At 41.7% G+C, this 21,955-nt stretch overlaps 1 protein-coding gene across 1 annotated transcript in view; it reads left to right on the forward strand.

Annotated features, from left to right (window-relative positions):
• arap1 (ArfGAP with RhoGAP domain, ankyrin repeat and PH domain 1) overlaps window positions 1-21,955 on the forward strand; it is a 283,086-nt gene that overhangs the window by 72,532 nt on the left and 188,599 nt on the right. The window contains 4 exon segments of the mRNA XM_084308436.1: window positions 1,123-1,229; window positions 18,295-18,494; window positions 19,142-19,227; window positions 19,315-19,497. Coding sequence (XP_084164562.1) covers window positions 1,123-1,229; window positions 18,295-18,494; window positions 19,142-19,227; window positions 19,315-19,497 — 576 coding nt within the window.

The raw sequence follows: 21,955 nt of genomic DNA on the forward strand, positions 1-21,955 counted from the left end.
TGTCCCGTAGACGTTTGGATGCAACCGATTGAACCTCTGGCCTTGCCGTCTACTGAAGATTTGCGCCCGGAGACCTTTGCAGTGTAACACAGGGTCTGGCACAGGGTTTACTGCAGCTTGATGCCGCCACCTGGGAGAATCTGGCAGGTACTGCACCTTCGGACTCCCAATATGCCTTTTCCAGCCAAAATACAGCTCTGTGACAGTGAATCGGATATTACGAACCAAACACGTAATATTACGTGGATGGCACTGATTGAGTTAACAGTTCTCAAGTTCTGCCACCGTTAATTCTCCAGCTGCTGGTAGCAGTCCATGTCCCTGGTTGTGGAGCCTGATGGCTACGGGCACGAAGGACTGGCCAAGGCGGTTTGTGGTGTGTCTTGGCTAGCTTCTCATAGAGGGGGTGGGAGGGTTTCTCCAGGATAGTGGTCAGCTTCCTTCTCATCCTCCTCTCTGCCACCACCTCTAGTTTGACCAGTTTGACTTCCACTACAGAGCTAGCCTTCCTCACTAGCTTGTTCAGTTTGTTAGTGTCTCTTGAGTTGATGTTACCCCCTCCCAGCATACCACAGCGAAGAAGAGGATGCTGGCTACTACAGACTGGTAAAACGACTGCAGCAGCCTGTTACATATGTTCAAGGACCTGAGTCTCCTCAGGAAGAACAACTTGCTCTGTCCCTTCCTGTAGGGACCGACCAGAGCAGTTTATTGTTCTGGTGTACTCCAAGGAACTTCCTCCACCATCTTCGTCCACCATCTCCACCTCCTCCCCTCAGATAGTGATGGGAGTTGGGGACCTCTTCTTGCCTCTCCGGTAGTCCACCACCTGCTCCTTGGTCTTGCTGGTTGTGGAGGTGGTTGTTGTGGCACCACCCTACGAAGCTCTCCACCAGGGCTCTTTACTCTGCTCGTTGTTGTCCATAATGTAACTGATGATGGAGGAGTCAGGATGATCGAGTGAGTTCATGTTCTTGGGTAGTGTGTTGTCAGGATGACTTGAGTGAGTTCATGTTCCTGGGTGGTGTGTTGTCAGGATGACTTGAGTGAGTTCATGTTCCTGGGTGGTGTGTTGTCAGGATGACTTGAGTGAGTTCATGTTCCTGGGTGGTGTGTTGTCAGGACTACCAAATTGGAGTTGGAATCACCTCCATTCAGATGAATGTTGGGAACGTCAAAGACACTGACCGCAGAAGCTTCGACCTTACAACACCCTACCGCACCTTCAGGTAAGACACACACACACACACACACACACACACACACACACACACACACACACACACACACACACACACACACACACACACACACACACACACACACACACACACACACACACACACACACACACATTTAGAATCTTTATTTATGTCCACATAAAGACAATGTTTAAAGGACACAAATATTATCAGTGCACTTGTACATTGTGGATTATTCTGATACAGTCGTGCCCAAATTGACAATGGCAACCAAAGTTACACACACGCATGGATTCCACAAGTACATGTTGCACATTACTACGTTAACGGCGGCAGTTACGACGGGTGTTTGCTCAGGTGTTAAGAATGGTGCGCTCCAGCATTCAGCTGCGACCTGCTGCCACCAGTGTCACACACACACACACACACCACACACCACACACACACACACACACACACACACACACATACACACATGTTTGTCTGCATGTGTGATAGTCAATATGAAGTCCTTGTATGTTCAAATAGTTAACTTCTTAAGGAATTGAGACCATCCCCGAAATATCTTGAAACAAGTGAAACTATTGTCTAATAACTCCATTTGTGTCAAGATAATGATATATAACTGATATATTGTTATTAAGATACTCAGTAGCAGATATATTGTTATTAAGAAACCCAGTGGTAGATATATTGTTATTAATAGACTCAGTAGCACATATATATATATTTTTAACAAATGTTTTTTATTTTCCCTTTTTTAACACAAAACTAGACAAACAATACATTAATAGTAGAAATCTATGATAAATCACAGGACAATGACCGACATAATAATAACAATAATGACAGTCCAGTAATTAAATCAAAATAAATGTAGATTGAAAGACATAAAAATAATAAATACAATACAATACAATACATATGCTCTTGCTCGCTCTTCATCACTCTTTCCTTCCCATTCCCTCTCCCCCACCCCCCCCCCCCCCCCTCAGGACCCCCTTTTGGACTATACATCCACTATTTCATTTAACATCAGGGATTACAAGTTCATATGCTACCCTTTATCTTCTCCACCACATCTAACCAGATTGCTATGCTGGCTTCATTAACACCTAAAATTCTTGCGGTAGATATCTCTAGATAAATCACATCGAGATAGGCAAAAACCCACACCTTCCGGCACATTTTATCCGGTTGAATCCAGCGTGATGCTATCAACTTTTTGGCAGCCGTAAGACCGGACAAAATTAGTCTCTTTACATGTACAGAGGTTGATAACTGAGAAACATCATTCAACAACAATACAGAAGGCAGTACAGGTATGGTCAGAGATAAGAATTCTGATAATTGAGTGGTTACTTCTTCCCAGAATATCTTAACAGGAGGGTATTCCCAATACATATGCATAAATGTACCAATATCACAGTTTAAACACAAGGAGCATCGAGGGTCTTGTCTGAGCCCCATTAGGTGCAAACGTCTAGGAGTCAGGTAAATCCTATGAATAAAATTAAGATTAATCTGTTGATGATCCGGGTTGCGTGACGACAGCCGAACGTTTGCCCAGACTTCATCCCAATCAAAATCTACTTCCAAGTTTGGGATATCCTTCCTCCAAACTGAGTCTAGGGGAAGGACATCATATGAGGACGTAAGTAAGTGACAATAAAAGTCAGAGACGAAGCCTCTCGATGTCTCCTTTTCATAAAGGAATTTGTGATATCTGTGGTGCTCAAGTGGAATCTTTAATGGGACTCCGTGAGCCTTTAAAGCTGCTCTTAATTGTAGATAGAAAATATGAGTGGAGCTGGTGAGGTTAAATTTGTTAGATATATCATGATAGCTGCAGAGTCCCCGGTCGTCGAAGATATCCCCCAAGTATGTATGCCCTTCTTTTCCCATTTAGGAAATCTGATGGGTTGTTGTGCAATAAGGAGTAAATTGTTATTAAATAGGGGAGAATGACATTTATGGTGGTTAGTACACTTTTTCTGTGTGTCACGCCATATCCGGATAACATGTGTAATAAGAGGGCCACATTTCAAGTTGCATTGCTTAATTGATAAGTTGGTGTATACTATATCCTGCAGTCTATGTGGTGCCACTATGTTCTCCTCTAATGGTCTCCAGGATACAGATGCTTGAGAATCGGCAACATCGAGCTGAAGAAGTTCATTCTGGGTAAAACATCCATCTTAACTATTGATGCTCGGGCCTGTACTGAGTTTTTTAGTTTTGACCACCTGCCGAAGTCATTAGTGCTCCTATCTAGGAATCCGGAATAATTATATTTCACCGTTTGGCATATAGTGGGGGATATTTCAACTCCAAGACATCTAAAGTGTTCTACCATTGGTATATTTGCTGGGAGGGAGGTAGCCTTCGCAGTCACATTGAGTGGAAGGAAGGCCGATTTTGGCCAGTTTATCTTAAATCCCGATAGATTGCCAAAATCATCTATTACTTTGAGAAGATGAGGTAGGGAGGTGGTAGGGTTTTGCATGAACAATATTACATCATCCGCATATAAGCTAATATGATGCTGTGTGCCCTTAATTGAGATCGGCTCTATGGACTGGGATTGTCTTATGTACTGTGCCAAAGGCTCTAGGGATAGAGCAAATAGTCCTGGACTAAGAGGACAACCCTGTCTGGATGAGCGTGACACAGGGAAGTGTGGGGAGATGAATTGACCTGTTAAAATCATGGCAGATGGATCTGTGTATAGTACTTTGATCATATTAATGAAGCCATCTCCTAACCCCATCCTTCCAAGTACTTCCCATAAATAAGACCATTCCAACCTGTCAAAGGCCTTCATCGCATCTAAGGATAATACAGCTGTAGGAGGCGCGGCATCCTTGCTGGAATCTATCACATGCAGTAACCGTCTAATATTATCTGTGATCAGGCGGCCTCTTATGAAGCCTGTCTGATCAGGGTGAAGTAAAGATGTCATATGCTTTTGAAGTCGGGATGGCTAGTACCTTACCGTACAGCTTGAGATCGGTTCAGAGGAGGCTTAAGGGTCTATAACTACCGCATTCGGTGGGGTCTTTGTCTTTTTTAAGGAGGACAGATATGAGTGCCATATTGACATCCCTGGAGAAGTTCCCCTCTTTGATTGAGTATAAAATCATATCAAGTAATAGGGGTCCAATTACATCCCAACATGAAAGGTACAGTTCTGGTGGAATGCCATCCCAACCAGGGGCCTTACCACTTTGCAATTCAGATATAGCCTCCCTAAGTTCCTCTAGTGTAATAGGTGCATCTAACCGTTTAGCGTCTTCCTCTGAAAGTTTAGGTAAGTTAATTTGATCAAGAAATGTATCCAGTTTATTATGATCGAAAATCACTTCTGACTTGTACAGGTTGGAGTAAAACGTACTGAAAGTCTTGTTGATTTTTTTGGGGTCTGTAATAACAAGTCCTTGTTGGTCCTTAATAGCAGGGATATCAGCAAATTGCTCATTGGATCGTATCTTCATAGCTAGTAGATGACTCGGTTTAGAGCCATGAAAGTAATAATGTTGTCTTGTTCTGCGTATTTGAAATTCAGATTGTTGTATTAAGATGGAGTTAATCTCCTTTTTTAACATTTTAATTTGAGACTCCAGTTGACACAAGTAGTTGCGTTGTAAAGAGGAGAACAACGAAGAGTGAAGCATTTCCAGCTCTACCAATTTGGATTGACGTTTCTTGCGGAGGTTGGAGGCAAAGACAGTAGTGTTTTCCTTGATAAAACCCTTTACCGATATCCATAACATTCTGGGGTCTTGTATCGAACACGCATTAATCTGCAGGAATTAATTTAGTTTATTTTTGAATTGTAGATTGAATTCAATGTTTTTCAATAGTGCCGAGTTAAAACGCCATCTTGGGGCTCGGGATGTCATTCTACTGAATGAGCCCTTTAGGAGTAAATAGTTGTGATCTGACAGTGCAATGGGTCCCAATTCAACGTCAAAGCTATCAAATACTCTAGGGGATGCAAAAACATAATCTATTCTAGAAAATGTCTTGTGTCTTGCTGAGAAAAAGGAGTACTCTCGGGCCGTTGGGTTGAGTGATCGCCACAGATCCTTTACACCTGTATCCTTGGCCCAAGCCTGTAGTGCTTTCGAGGCCTGTTTCTGGTCAGAGGATGTGGTGAGACTAGATTTATCAATCGAGGGATCCCAGATGGCATTAAAATCCGCACCAATTATAAATGAATACCTAGGGAGATCTAACATCGCTCTAGTGAGTGAAGCCTAGAAGTTAGCGTCGTAAAGATTAGGGGCGTAAGCCGCTACCAAAGCGATTTTCCTGTTACAGTAATCTATTTTAGCAATAGTTACTCGGCCATCTGCATCAGACCATACGTCCAACAATTTAATATTCAACTTACGTTTCACTACTATCGCTACACCACGGGATTTAGTGCCAAAAGATGAGTAGCTTATGTTTTGATATATTTTATCCGCCAGCTTTACATTGTCAGCCAATAAAAGGTGCGTTTCACTTAAAAGAGCCACATCAACCTGTTGTCTTTTCATCCATGTAAGCACGCTTTTGCGTTTATGTTGTATGTTGAGACCCGCTGTATTCCAAATCAAGATATTTAAATTAGCCATAGTCTAAACAGGTTGCAGTATTCCTGTGTGTAATTCGTCTGGAGTAGCAATTCATAATAGATATATATCCAACTGTTAAGGTCCTGTTGAGAGCCGAGCTTGAGCATGAGAACAAACATATAAAATACACATACATATAATCCCCTATTCCCACTTCCCTCCCTCCCTTTAAAGTACACAACCAGTATACCTGTCTATCTGTATGTTGTGTGTGTCATATGATGAATTGAAAATGGAGGACCCTGATGGAAACAAGACGAAAGTCTTTCTCAGGTCTGCATCCTCTTAACAATTGTATGTATTGAGCTGTACTGTACCCATTCTGCAATCTGTTAATAAACTTTTCAATCGATCAATCAATCATACCCATATCGAGCAATTCATCATTAACTCCCCTATGCAACTTGCCATAGGGTCTAAAACTATCAATTCTACCATTAGTAGAATGTCATCAGTGGCTTGGCCACTCTCCCGTTAAATAAAAAGGAGATATAAAAATAAAAGATCCCTCAAAGATTAGAGTACATTCACTTAAACCTTATACGAACTTGGATAAGTTAAAACACACAGAAGAAATAGAAAAGAAAGGCATTGGAACTAAATAAGAAAAACCTCAGAGTAGAGTACATTAACTTAAATCTTAAAAGAACTTGGCTAAGTTTAAACACCTAGAAGAAAATAGAAAGGAAAGGCAGTGGAGCTATTGCAAAATAAAATAAAAAGGTTTAAATACGTATATGCAGTACGTCCCCCAGGCCAGGGGTGGGCGATGTTCTGCTGTGAAGACTGTTGTTTCCTCCGGAGGTGACCTAAGCCGTGTGTATAGTCACAGAACGCATGTTAAAGTTCTAGAATATTCTATATCATTTTAATAAAAGTGCCATTAGTCCAATGTATCAGGAGAGGGCGCTGTGCGGTAGCCTGATATTCTAGTATCTTCTGCAACGTTCCATTATGTTTGGTCGACGTCTCCAAAATGACAACAGGAAAGTGCTCGAAATGTCAATAGATCTCGAAGTCATATGCAAATGCACACACATGGGGAAAACATCAAAATAATAAAAAAAAAAGGAATCTCCGGAGGTCCCAGTCAGGCTCAACACAATGACTTGCAAAAAAATCATATATCACTCAACAGAGCTAACTTAATCTACCCAGCCCAGATGTAGCGAACCATTAAAATAAAGTATTCTAGACTATATCCAGCGTCACATAGTTAATCTATTTATGAATCAAGGTTATCAAAATTGATATGACGCCGTTTGGTGTTTAAGCCATAACGAAGTGTTCAGAAAAAAAAGCAGTATACTATAGCTTATCCTCCCCGCTTGGAAGAGGTGTCCTTATGGTTCTTCAAGTAGGTTTCAGCTTCGTCAGGCGAGGAGAGATAAATCCTCACATCGTCTTAGACGATGGACAGCTTCGCAGGATACCAAAGTGTAGGTCTGAGACCAAGCCCATAGAGTAGGGACATCACGGTCTTTTAACGGGCTCGTTGAGCCACAACTTCGGGGCAATAATCTTCATAGAAATAGACTGGTTGCCCTTTGTATTTCAGATTACCTTTCTTCTTCTGTGCCTCTCGAATAATTATTTCTTTTATTCCAATTTGACGTAGACTAGCAATAACTACTCTCGGTTTGTTGTTGTTTCGGACCCCAATTCTGTAACATTGATCCACTTCAGGTGACGTAGAGAGGATATCCGAACCCAGAATTTCAACTAACACTTCTGCAAACGAGACATTGGGTTGTCCGCAGCTCACTGATTCCTCTAGACCTACTATTCGAATATTAGGTCTGCGGGATCGGTATTCGAGGTCGAGTATCTTAGCCATTAGCTTCTCGTTGGTTCCTTCTATGGAGACCTCTGCCAGTGGGTCTTGGACTTCCTGACTGGCAGACCCCAGGTGGTGAGAGCAGGCAACTGCACCTCCTCATCCATCACCCTCAACATAGGGGCCCCCCAGGGCTGTGTTCTGAGTCCCCTCCTCTACTCCCTGTACACACACGACTGTGTGGCTCAGCGGAGTAGCAATACAATCATCAAATTTGCTGACGACACAGTGGTGGTAGGGCTGGGCGATATGACGATATTATATAAATATCGGGTACAGTTCATTAACGATACACTTTTTCAACGTATCGTGGATATCGTGATGTTTTGCCCAAGAGGATTGTGTTGCGTCAATCTGTCCACACGTTACTCGTTCATATCTCAGCCTGTGCTGAGATATGCCCATTCCGCGGTCTGTTAATAAAGTTTTCAATCAGACAGATGTATGGAAAGGCTTTTATTATAACATTCGTTGTAGTAAAATCATTATGCCTCATTTAGCATCCTGTGAAGCACTGGTCTCCTACTCGACGGCCGCGGGGAGCTAACGTTAGTAGCTTTGTTGATGTTCAGTGTTCACTTCAGCACACGGGACATTCAGGAAGTCATAACGCTTGCCGATTGGTGCTAAGAACAGCAGGGCGGGTGCAAGCGGTGTGACGTCATTGGCAGACTCGACTGTCAATCAAAATGATTATGTTTCCGTCAGAATGAATGAATGAAAACTGTATTAAAAGGTTGCAGAATGGGTACAATACAGTACAGGAGGATGAAGACCAGAAAAAGACTTTCGGCTTTTTTACATAAGGGTCCTCCATTTTCAATTCATCAAAACATTTAGAGACATACATATATACAGTAGTTTCATAAAAATGCTAAAATGCTATTTATTGATTGATTGATTTAAAACTTTAACATATTGCAGAATGGGTACAGTACAGCTCAATACATACAATTGTTAAGGGGATGCAGACCAGAGAAAGACTTTAGTCTTGTTTACATCAGGGTCCCCCATTTTCAATTCATCATATTTCATATCTAAATCATATAATATCTCATATGCAATATATAATCTAATAATCTAAATCTAATATAAAAATGCTAAATGCATGGGTATTTTATTTTGTCTTTAATGTTAGCTTGCAAACTCAAATACTGTCTTGGTAAGCCTCATAATGAATTGTTTGGGGTAAAAAAGAAAAACATCGTGATGTGTATCGTGTATCGCCGAAAGGTCAGAAAATATCGTGATATCATATTTAGGCCATATCGCCCAGCCCTAAGTGGTGGTGGGCCTGATCTCTGCCAACGACGAGAGGGCCTACCTGGAAGAGGTCAAGGTCCTGGCGGGATGGTGCCAGGAAAACAGCCTCTCCCTGAACGTCAGCAAAACAAAGGAGATGATTGTGGACTTCAGGAGGTCGGGGGTCAAGGACTACAGCCCCCTCAGCATCGACGGGGCACCGGTTGAGAGAGTCAACAGCTTTAAGTACCTCGGAGCCTACATATCCGAGGACTTGACATGGACCACACACATTGACAGTGTTGTGAAGAAGGCACGACAACGCCTCTACTTCCTCAGGCGCCTAAGGAAGTTCCAAGTCAGTCAGAAGATCCTTAAGAACTTCTACTCATGTACAATAGAGAGCATCTTGACCGGCAACATCACCTCCTGGTTTGGGAATAGCACTGCACAAGACCGAAGCAGACTACAAAGAGTGACACGTTCAGCCGAACGCACAATTGGAGGGGGGCTCCCCACCCTCCAGAACATTTACAACAAGCGTTGCAAGGGCAAGGCTAAGAGAATCATTAAAGACTCCAGTCACCCGAACAACTGCCTCTTTGAACTGCTGCGGTCAGGCAAGCGATACCGGAGTCTCAAGGCGAGCACAGAAAGACTCAGAAGAAGCTTCTATCCCCAGGCCATCAGGCTGCTAAACGAACAATGAACACTACACAACAACAACCACCAAACGCACATAGCACACACATCCACACGCACACACTCACTTTAAACAAACACACTGTAGCACCCACTCCACACACTTTATAGCACACACCCACTTTAAACAAACACACTGTAGCACCCACTCCCCACACTTTATATTTATTGATGAAGGATTGCACTACAACTCGTACACCTTACTGTAAATTGTACCTAAATTGTACCTCATCCCATTTCTGCTTTGCACTATATAGTACTGTACATTAGTACACTGCATAGTATTGTATATTATTATATGGTAACTCAGAACATTGTACATATGTCTATACCGAACACTGTGACCTCATTTTCTTCTTCTAAATTACATGCACTATGTTATTTGATACTATCTTGTCTAGCAGTCTCTGGAGCGTAACAGTAAGAAGCATTTTGTATGAAAGTATTCTGTACTTCTGTATGACAACTATTAAAGAAACTTGAAACTTGAACTTGAACTTGAAACTTGGTTCCTTCTATCTCCACGAATCTATATTTGTGTTCATTCAAGCAGGATTCCACTACTTCTATACGTTCGGTATGTTCACCAATCGATTCCCATAGCTTCACGATTTTGGATTCTATAGATTCTTTGATAGCGTCAACCTTGTCGGATAGGGAGGATCAACTTTCAGTTAAGTTCTTCTCCATTATCTTAGCTTGAAGCCGGGACCCTTCTATCAGCGTAGCAAGATACTCCGTGTCGGTTGAACCGTCGTCTCTCTTTGACTCGTTTTCTTTTTTCTTCATCGGTGCCATCGTGGTTCTTTCAGTCAATATAGTTAGTTGGAAACCTCAGGTGAAATATACGTACAGGTTTAAACGCATTGGGGTTATAAAAAGAGGCTTTTAAAGGCAAAATATTAATAACAGGAGCAGAGCTGCTAACCACAGCGACTACTCCATACTCGAACCGGAACCGGAAGTTCTCAGTAGCACATATATTGTTATTAACCCCTTAAGCCCGATCGGCCCGTTACCGGATTGAGATTTATTTCACGTCATACATAGATCAATACAGTCCGTATTAATTAATGTTTCATTTCTTTTTCAAATGTAGCCAAGAGTAAATACCCTAACCATATCAAAACAGCAGTCAAAGTGTATATTTTCAGCACTACGTTTGTTTACCAAAGATTTTTTAGACGTGAGGAAATGACGCCGTCATGAAATTGTTGTAGTCCTAAGAAAGAGGAGACCCAGGGCTTTCGATGGACGTCGACATTTTATAAAACTACACTACCCAGCTCACACCAGCCGCTGTCAAATCTGCAGCCGGCTGACGTGAATGAAAAATATTGATGTTATTTTCGTGATTATATCTGAACAAACCTGAATGTTATTGCCATAAAATACAATGTATATTGTTTCTTTACCTTTCTGTGAACGTCTACAAAAAAAAAACGAGTCGCAATCTGGTGAAAAATGCCGGAGCTATTTAATATAATATTACATTATATTATATATATATAATATTATATTACATACAAAAGTAACTGTACTTACAGTAGATTTCATTCACCTTTGTCTTTGCTGCTCTGTAACGGGCGCCTGGTGGTACTAAATCCAGATCTAACTCTGCCATTGGAAACATCTGCCATAGATGTATGACTTAATAAGGTCATTTATAGGCCTGATATTCGACATTCTATATTCATATTTCAAATTGCATGTGTCCGGATGGCAAGATTCTGTACCGTAACCCCCTGTAAATCATCTGCCCTTTATTCATTTGCTTAGATTCCTTGTACACTTGATCTCAAGAAGGTGCTGAATGAACTCAGTGGCAATCTTTCACGTCTGGTCAATGTTAGCATGGTGTTATTCACCGTCAAATATCGCAACAAATTTAAATAATAATAATAATAATAATTTATATTCTTCTTTGGTTCATTACAATTTACTCAAGCATAGTAACAGACACAATATTTCTGACACTGGGAAAACATTCCCTGAGGTCCATAGATGTCCCTAGATACCAAGAACATGCAAATGGACCTTGTAGAAGTGGAGCAATCTTCCATTTACTTGGGTATGTACTTTTAGGCAAATTTTTTGAAAATATGGCTAGTGATTAAGAGGTTAAGACAGTAGCAGATATATTGTTATTAATAAACTCGTTAGCAGATATATTGTTATTAAGACAGTAGCAGATATATTGTATATTGTATTGTTATTAATAAACTCAGTAGCAGATATACATGTATTGTTATTACGACAGTAGCAGATACAAGCACCCAGCCTTAAATCTGCCACAATTATCCCAGTACCCAAGAAAGCTGCCACAGACGGCCTCAACGACTACCGCCCAGTAGCACTCACACCTGTCATCATGAAGTGCTTCGAGAGGCTGGTCCTACACCACATCAAGGCCTGCCTCCCCCCACCATAGACTCACACCAGTTTGCCTACCGGGCAAACCGATCTACAGACGATGCTAGCTATAGCTCTCCACTCTGCGCTGAGCCTCCTGGAACACCGGGGGAGCTATGTCAGAATGCTCTTGATTGACTATAGCTCAGCCTTTAACACAATCATCCCAGACATCCTGGTCACCAAACAGCTGGATCTAGGCCTCCCCACACCCACCTGCTCCTGGATTAAGGACTTTCTGACCAACCGACCCCAGACAGTGAAATTTGGCCCCCACCTCTCCTCCTCCCGCACACTCAGCACCGGCTCTCCCCAGGGCTGTGTGCTGAGCCCCTTGCTGTACTCCCTCTACACCCATGACTGTAGTCCAGCCCACCCGGAGAACATCATCGTCAAATTTGCTGACGACACAACGGTGGTTGGTCTTATTGCAGGGGGGGATGAGTCTGCATACAGAGATGAGGTCTTGAAACTAACATCGTGGTGTTCGGTGAATAACCTAGCACTGAACACCACAAAAACCAAGTAACTCATCTTTGACTTCAGGAAGAACAGTGCAGACCCCACCCCCCTCAGCATCAACGGTGAGGATGTGGAGAGAGTCAGCTCCTTCAAGTTCCTTGGTACCATTATATCTGCTGACCTCTCCTGGACCGCAAATACAACCACGATCATCAAGAAGGCCCAGCAGAGACTTCACTTCCTGAGGGTGCTGAGGAAGAACAGACTGGAGGAGCAGCTGATGGTGAACTTCTATCACTCTGCTGTTGAGAGCCTGCTGACATACTGCATAATAGTGTGGTACGCCAGCTGCACTGAAGCAGACAGAAAGGCGATTCAGAGGGTCATAAACTCGGCACAGAGAATCATCGGCTGCCCCCTCCCCTCCCTGAACGACTTACACAACTCCCGCTGCCTCAACAGAGCAAAACACATTACAAAGCTCACACCCTGGCTTCCACCTGGTCGACCTGTTGCCATCAGGCAGGCGTTACAGGTGCATCGGAGCCAGAACAAACAGGCTCAGAGACAGTTTCTTCCCCAGAGCCATCACCACCCTGAACTCTAACATGCACTAATAATTCACCTTTCCCCCTCCTCCCACACTGTGCAACAACAAGATACAAGATACAAGATACTTTAATGCCACACAACTATGGTTGGTGGTAATGGTTTGCGGTACAGCATGTTATTTAAGCACTGGGACATCAACATGGAACATCAAGCTGTTTGTGAAGCACGTGTGTCTGGTTGAAATTGACCTGAGTGCATGCGCTGGAATAAGTGGTGTGCTGGGTGGGAGGGATCGTTGACTATTTTACCAGAGCGGGTGACTGTGCGTGAGGTGTAGATGGAGTCCAGAGAGGGGAGGGCGCAGCCAATTATTTTGGAGGCTGTCTTGTTGATGTGTTGGAGTTTGTGTTTGGTGTGTTTGTCAGTGGAACCGTACCAGACTGTGAGGATGAGGTGAGGATGCTTGGATTATGGCGGTGTAGAATTGGACCAGCAGGCGTTGTTGGACTCTATACTTCCTCAGTTGCCTGAGGAAGTACAGGCGCTGCTGGGCCTTTTTGATGATGGCAGTGGTGTTAATGTCCCATTTGATTGTATTGCTGATGTGGGTGCCGAGGAACTTGAATGATTCAGTTAGGGTTATGGGTTGGTCTGAGATGGTTATTGGGAGTATGGGTGTTTTTTTTAAGACCTGAAATCTATGGCAATTTCCATGGTTTTGGAGGTGTTGAGCAGGAGGTTGTTGGTTGAGCACCACCTCACTGCTCTGTCCACCTCCTGCCGGTAAATGGACTCATCATTGTTGGAGATGAGGCCCAGGATGCGTGAATGCTTTCCCCAAGGCAGTTGTCCTTCCACGTTCGGTTTACGCGGCCTGATTGGCCACTGACGCTTCTCTCAACGCCCAATCGCGTTACTCCGAACGCTCGCTCCTAACTTTCAGAACTTCTCTCAGTTCCACAAGTCCATCATATCAGCTACCTACCTGCATCAATATACTACTATCAACTAACTCGCTACCGCCGTGCATCAATATACTAACTAACTAGCACATCAATGCACTAACTACTACCGCTGTGCATCGCTATACTGCTACCGCTGTGCATCAATATACTAACTATCACATCAATGCACTAACTACTACCGCCGTGCATCGCTATACTAACTATTGATGTGATGCCGATTGATATGAATAGCGCGTTACATTAGATGAAAACACTACGTTATTTATATTGATGTGATGCCGATTGATAGGAAGAGATGAAAACACTACGTTATTTATATTGATGTGATGCCGATTGATATGAAGAGATGAAAACACTACGTTATTTATATTGATGTGATGCCGATTGATATGAAGAGATGAAAACACTACGTTATTTATATTGATGTGATGCCGATTGATATGAAGAGATGAAAACACGACGTTATTTATATTGATGTGATGCCGATTGATATGAATAACGCGTTACGTTAATATCTGAGATGAAAACACTACGTTATTTATATTGATGTGATGCCGATTGATATGAAGAGATGAAAACACTACGTTATTTATATTGATGTGATGCCGATTGATATGAATAGCGCGTTACGTTAATAATATTGATGTGATGTCGATTGATATGAATAGCGCGTTATACGAGGAAATGGGCGAGGACTTGGGCTGTGGAACTGAAAGCTAGGCGCAACGCGATTGGGCGCTGAGAGGCCAATCAGGGCGCGCAAACCGAACGCGGAAGGACAACTGCCTTGGGTAAAGTATTCACGCGCCCAGGATGGTGGTGTCGACGGCGTACTTGAAGGCCTTGACTGAACTGTCTAGGGGGGTGAACTGGTTGGTGTAGAGGGAGAAGAGCCAACATCCTGATGTGCAATATCCACAGTGCAATACCCACCCACTACCATCTGACACTGTGATTGTTATTTGTGTATTGCTATTCTGTATATTGTTGTTATTTTGTATATTGTACAGGACTGTAACATTGTCTTATTGTATAGCATTTAATGTTTCTGTATAGGATTTTATGTTTCTCTTTTATTACTTGTGATTTTATTACAGCACCTTAAGCCTGAGTCCCAAATCTCGTTGTATGCAAATATAATGACAATGAAGTACAATCTAATCTAATCTAATATATTGTTATTAATAGATTCAGTAGCAGATATTGTTATTAATACACTCACAGTTTGTTTCTTTGTGTGTGTGTGTGTGAGAGAGAGAGAGAGAGAGGGAGAGAGATGCGAAGAGGAAGGTCAGAGACACGAGGGGTTGAGTCAAACGGCTCAGAGGACACACAGCTGTGCATGTGTTTGTGTATGTACGCATCTTTGTTTGTGTGTGTGTGCAATTGACAAGCTTAGTAAGTATTTCCCCCCTACTTTTCAAATGTATGTTTATACTGTATGTTAAGTTTATATATTTTTATGTCAAGTTTATATATGTTCATATGTCAAACTTATTATGTTTATATCAAGCTTATATGTTTATGTCAGGCTTATATATGTTCATATGTCAAGAGTATATGTTTTATGTTAGTTTTCATTAGTTCCAGTATTTATAATATGGATGGTATTTGTCAGGGGAAATATTTAAGAGATTCAGTAATGTGCAATACAAACACATCACTTTATGAAGGCAAAGTGAAGTCGTACAGTACACAATATAGTTTCAGTAAATTCTTAAATTTTTTATTTCAGTTAACTAGAATGTACACTGGGTAATACATTTTTAGCGCTGCTAGCGAGATAAGAATGGTGGTAGCTGGTTACAGGGATGCTATAGGCCTACAATATAGAAGCTGCTAACTTAGCATAAAAGGCTCTTAATAAATGCTATCAGAGCTCTTCAGAGCGCATTCAGATCAAGCAGCCAATGAGCCATTGTTAACTGGTTAGACTTGATACTGTAGCTAACGCTAAGTTAGCAGCTGTTATAAGGATAGCATCCATGCAGCACCTATGTTGTTATTCCAACCACTCATAAATCCCTCTGGTATTTTGTATTATGTGTGGCAGCTAATGCTAGCTCTTTAACCAGTTTGCTTGTTTGAATAACTCCATGACCAGAATTCACTCTCTGAGCCATTGAGACAGCTTTGACGCTGCTTTTACTCTGCCAAGATAATGTTCTACTCATATATATGTCGCTCATGTCAGATTGCAGCAGCAGATATCACAATTTGTTTAGGTGATAAATTAAATAACTGGGTCTGAAGTTGTGTGTTAAAGCACGGTCAGTTGTCACTTTTTGTTTATGTTTAGCAGGTGATTATTTTTCAAACACTACTTAATCCACTCCTCCAGGTGGTGCTACTACAGAGGTCTAGCAGTTATTGAATGTTAACGCTACCCTCACTAGCTGGCTAGCTTATTTTTCCAGATGCAGAGTGATACTGAAATGTTCAAAGTGATTAGAAGTTGTATCCATGGTATATGGTTCATATATGAACCAATCAGATTGCTTTATTTGAGCTACAGATTTGATAAATGTGTATATGTCGAGCTTATATATAAGTTGTGCGTCACATGCTATCTAGGAAGGGATATATTAGCCTTCGAGGTTAATGAGCCAGCTAGATGTATTATGTATTTGTTACAAGAAGAATGAGCTAGCTAAACAGTTTGGTCCATATAGTTCAAGTTCAAGTTTCAAGTTTCTTTAATAGTTGTCATACAGAAGTACAGAATACTTTTATACAAAATGCTTCTTAGTGTTATGCTCCAGAGACTGTGCTAGACAAGATAAGTATGAAATAAAATAGTATAGCATGTAAAATAGAAGTAAAAATAGAAGTCACAGTGTTCAGTATAGACATATGTACAATGTTCGATGCAGAATAGAAGTAACTGAGTTACCATACAATATACAATATACTATGCAATGTACTAATATACAATACTATATAGTGCAAAGCAGAAATGGGATGAGGTACAATTTACAGTAAGGTGTACGAGTTGTAGTGCAGATCCTTTACCAATAAATATAAAGTGTGTTTAGGTGATCTAAAGTGTGGAGAGTGGGTGCTGCAGTGTGTTGTATTATTTATTATCTTTATTACAAGGAGAATGAGCTAGCTAAACTGTTTGGTCCATATAGATGTATTATTTATTATCTTTGTTAAAGGAAGAATGAGCTAGCTAAGCAGTTTGGTCCATACATATATTGATTATCTTTGTTACATGGATAATGAGCTAGCTAAACAGTGATCCATATAGATGTATTATTCATTATCTCTGTTACAAGGAGAATGACCTAGCTAAGCAGTTTGGGAGCATTTCGCAAACAGTATCTTCATCATCAAAATAGACTAAGATATTAAGGGAAGAAACTCCATGGAGAGTGTATTTTCGGACCAACAGGCTGTTGGACTATACAGAACACCCAGACTTTGAAGCAATGGGTTTTGTTTTCGGGCTATTGGGCTGTCAGAATCATTTTAGGAATTACTGAAACCACTAGCTAACGTACCTGCAACCAATGATGAATGTGGAATATTATATATATAATACTGTGAGATACTGATGCCAACCAGTAGTTTAACAAGCTTTCAACAAGCTGTCATTCCTAACTTGACTTAGCTTAGCCCACCCCAGTTTTACCTTTCTTAAAAGCAAAGTATTGTGTGATGTTGTAGGTTGGTTTAAAACTGTTTTGGAACTGGACCAACTATAACGCATGCATTTGCACCTTAATGACACATCACGGGTAGCCAGAAATGTTTCAGAGGGCCGGCATTAGCCCATGGGCCGCACTTTGAGAACGAGTGTCTTGCTCTCTAGTACATAATAACTCTGGAAATACACTGGTTGTGCAGTGTACCTAGGTGCAGACTAAGCCTTAAACGTTTTATGTTGACATGTTGTTCCAAGATACTGTAGATACTGCAGTGTGTATGTGTTTTCTGTGTGTTTGTGTAGATGCTCATGATTCTTACTTTTCAGCCAAAAACACACACGTACACACATATGCGCCTTACCCACTCACTCACTCTCTCTCTCTCTCTCTCTCTCTCGCGCTCTCTCTCTCTCTCTCTCTCTCTCTCTCTCTCTCTCTCTCTCCCTCTCTCTCTGGGTGTCTCTCTCTTTCTCTCTCCCTCTCTCTCTCTTTCTCTGTCTCTGTCTCTCTCTGTGTCTCTCTGTCTCTGTCTCTGTCTCTCTCTCTCTCTCTCTCTCTCTCTCTCTCTCTCTCTCTCTCTCTCTCTCTCATGGTTAACATAAGTGATGTCTGTGCTGACACCAGGCCATGTGTGTCTGTCCGTAGTTTCCTGGCGCAGACCGAAAAGGTAAAAGAGCGGTGGGTGGAGGCCATGCTCAACTCCATTGGTGAGGCACTGTCCAATAGCGAGGTGGCGGAGCGGATATGGGCTAATCCGAGCAATGTCTGCTGTGCGGACTGTGGCGCTACTAAGCCTGAGTGGGCAGCCATCAATCTCTGTGTGGTGGTCTGCAATCGCTGTGCAGGTATAACATATAATACATGCTTTAGTTTCAGTGAGATGTGCTGAAATGCTATGTCTAGTAGGGCTGTACCGAATAGTTGACATTCGAATTCTAAATCAACATTAGAATAAATTTTTTCTTTTTCTTTTTAAATATATATATATATTTGTATGTGTCTATTCATTCTGTTTAAACCAATGGGGTTTTTCTTCACAGTTGCAGATAAAGATTAGGCTACACTACACTAATATTATAGTATTATACTATTATAGTATATATATAGTATAACATTTAAATACAACATTTATCATAAATGATGTAGCCTATCTGCATCCGCTTGGCACTCCATCAAGACGTCACCCCATCACCTTCGTACCAACCGTGCCCTTATTCTATTGAAAACTTCAATAGAAGCTTCGAATGTAAAAAAAAAATTACATTCGGTACAGTCCTACAGTTTAGATAATAGTGCTTTAGTTTCAGTGAGAAGTTCTTAAATGCTAACTGTGTGTGTGTGTGTGTGTGTGTGTGTGTGTGTGTGTGTGTGTGTGTGTGTGTGTGTGTGTGTGTGTGTGTGTGTGTGTGTGTGTGTGTGTGTGTGTGTGTGTGTGTGTGTGTGTGTGTGTGTGTGTGTGTGTGTGTGTGTGTGTGTGTGTGCGTGCGTGCAGGAGAACACAGAGGCTTGGGTCCCAACATCTCCAAGGTTCGCAGTCTGAAAATGGACAGAAAGGTTTGGACAGAGGAACTCATACAGGTACACAAACACACAAACACACACGCACACAAACTATCCTGTCTTCCATTTTCTGACAGCTCTCCCCTGCCCTCACCCTACCTTCAGGTGTTCCTGTTGCTAGGCAACGAACGGGCCAATGGGTTCTGGGCGGCTAACGTCCCGCCCAGCGAGGCTCTGACCTCGTCCAGCTGCAGTGATGACAGGCGGCGTTTCATCGGCAATAAATACCGACAGGGCAAGTACCGGAGGTACCACGCGCTCTACGGAAACCAGGGGGAACTCAACAACGTGAGGCTTGCTTTGTTTGTTTGTTTGTTTGTCTGTTTATGATATGTTGCTGAGTTTCAGATTTCTTAGCTTAACATAACAGACCTAAGTTTGGGGGAACTAATGGGATAACTGGGGTTGCAACAAAAGTGCAACTAAGGGCTAAAAACACAATGAAATCAAATAATAATAATAATAAATAATATATCCTTCTTAGCAGACTTCTTAGCTTAACATCCCAGGGAACTATGGGATAACTGTAGTGATGCATACTGTAGTGATGCAGACTGTATTGATGTAGACTAGTGATGCAGACTGTAGTGATAGAAATCAGTGTTTACAGCCTCCTCGTTGATGGTTATCACCTTCCGTGAAGTCTCTGCGTTGTGTTTATTTGTTGTTGTTGAGGCAATCGTTCAGTGGAATTCTGTAACACTGTTTCACCCCGTTAATGCATCCGGACAAAAAGGTACTGGAATCGTCGTCTGATATCAGAAAGGAGGATGTTTATTTTGCATAAACCAAGGTTCTCGTACAGCATGAAATTAATTGAAGGGTCTTTAGAGGGATAAAAAACTAGATTAATAGATTCTATCTCTCTTGATACCCGCTCGGTGGTTCTCGGTCTGTTAGCCGATGCCTGTCTGTTATTGATTGATTGATTGATTGAACATTTTATTAACAGATTGCAGAATGGGTACAATATAATACGGCTCAATACACACAATTGTTAAGAGGATGCAGACCAGAAAAAGACTTTTGTCTTGTTTACATTAGGGTGCCCCATTTTCAATTCATCATAACATACATGACATACAGATAGACAGTACTGTTACATCCAGACATTTATGACATACCAGATCTACAAATATACAGTACTGTTTAAGAGTACAACGCCTGTCATATAGACCCTGGCATTGGAAACAGAGTTTCTAAGAAGAGAGTATATACATTATATCCATTTGAGAGTATATACATTTGAGGGGGAAGAAACTACATTGGAGGAGGTTGGCTAGGTGGGGTGGGGAGGGGGTTGAGTAGGTGGGGTGGGGGGGGGGGGAACTGTACATTGGAGGGGATTGGGTAGGTGGGCTGGGGGGGGAGGGAACTGTACATTGGAGGGGGTTGGGTAGGTGGGGGGGGGGGGGAACTGTACATTGGAGGGGGTTGGGTTTAGACATTTACAGGGGCCAGTTTAGAATTGCAGCCTCCCGTAGGTGCTCTTTGAGAGCGGTTTTGAAGGTGGGTAGTGATTCACATTCCTTTACAGCTGTGGGTAGGGCGTTCCACATTGATGTGGCATAATTGCGAAACGTGTTTAGTCCCTTGTTTGGGCAGAATCTGGGTTTAACATGATTTGTGGAGCTCCCTCTGTGGTTGTGGTATTCACTGACCTTTGGGAAGTATTTTGACATGTACATGGTAACCGCTAGCTATCTCTAGCTGACGTTGAAAATAGATTGTCTTTTAATATACTTGTGATGTTCAAGTTGGTCATGAGCAGTAAAACTCCTGTTTCTATACATAATCAGATTGTTTTTAGTAATACTGTGCACGAGCATTACACTAGAGGTTCCAGTAGTGGGCAGCTTGAATTGCCAGGTCCTAAAACCAACGCTTTAAGGAGATATTTAATTTTTAGAGCATTAACTCTTTGGAATATCCTGCCTCAATACCTCTGCTGCATTTACAGTAGATTCACTTTTTAAAAGAATCTTAAATTGTTTTTTAAATTGTAAAGTAATTTTTTTGTTTTGTTTTACACTAATGTAATTTTAGCTATCTTAATTGTTACAGTAGTTCATTATGCATTGTGTGTACTGACTTTTAATAATTTTGTTTTTGCAATAATAATTGTTTTTTTATGTTTTTTGTGTGTGGACCCCAGGAAGACTAGCTGGTTGCTATGGCACCAGCTAATGGGGATCCCTAATAAAATTAAAAAAAATAAAAAATTAAATCTCTCTACCTCATGGTCTCCCTCTCCCTTCAGCTTCAGAAGAGGCTGTAGCTCTCTCTCTCTCTCTCTCTCTCTCTCTCTCTCTCTCTCTCTCTCTGAATGAATGAATGAATGAATGAAAACTTTATTTAACAGATTGCAGAATGGGTACAATACAGTACGGCTCAATACATACAATTGTTAAGGGGATGCAGACCTGAGAAAGACGTTTGTCTTGTTTCCATCAGGGTCCCCCATTTTCATTTCATATAGACATTTATGACATACACAACATACATGACATTTATGGCATAGGGACATATAGGTATTTAGTACTGATACATTTGTGACATAAGCGGTATTCAAATATACAGTACTGTTACCCCTAGATCCTGACAGAGTATATACATATGATGGGGAGGGGACTGTACATTAGGAGGGGGTGGGTGGGTGGGAGGGAAATATACATACGGCGGGGAGGGAATATATACATGCGGTGGGGAGGAGACTGTCTATTAGGAGGTGGTGGGGTTTTTGGGC

The sequence above is a fragment of the Notolepis coatsorum genome, assembly GCF_963971535.1.
Source record: "Notolepis coatsorum genome assembly, chromosome: 1".
Taxonomy (NCBI): Eukaryota; Metazoa; Chordata; class Actinopteri; order Aulopiformes; family Paralepididae; genus Notolepis; species Notolepis coatsorum.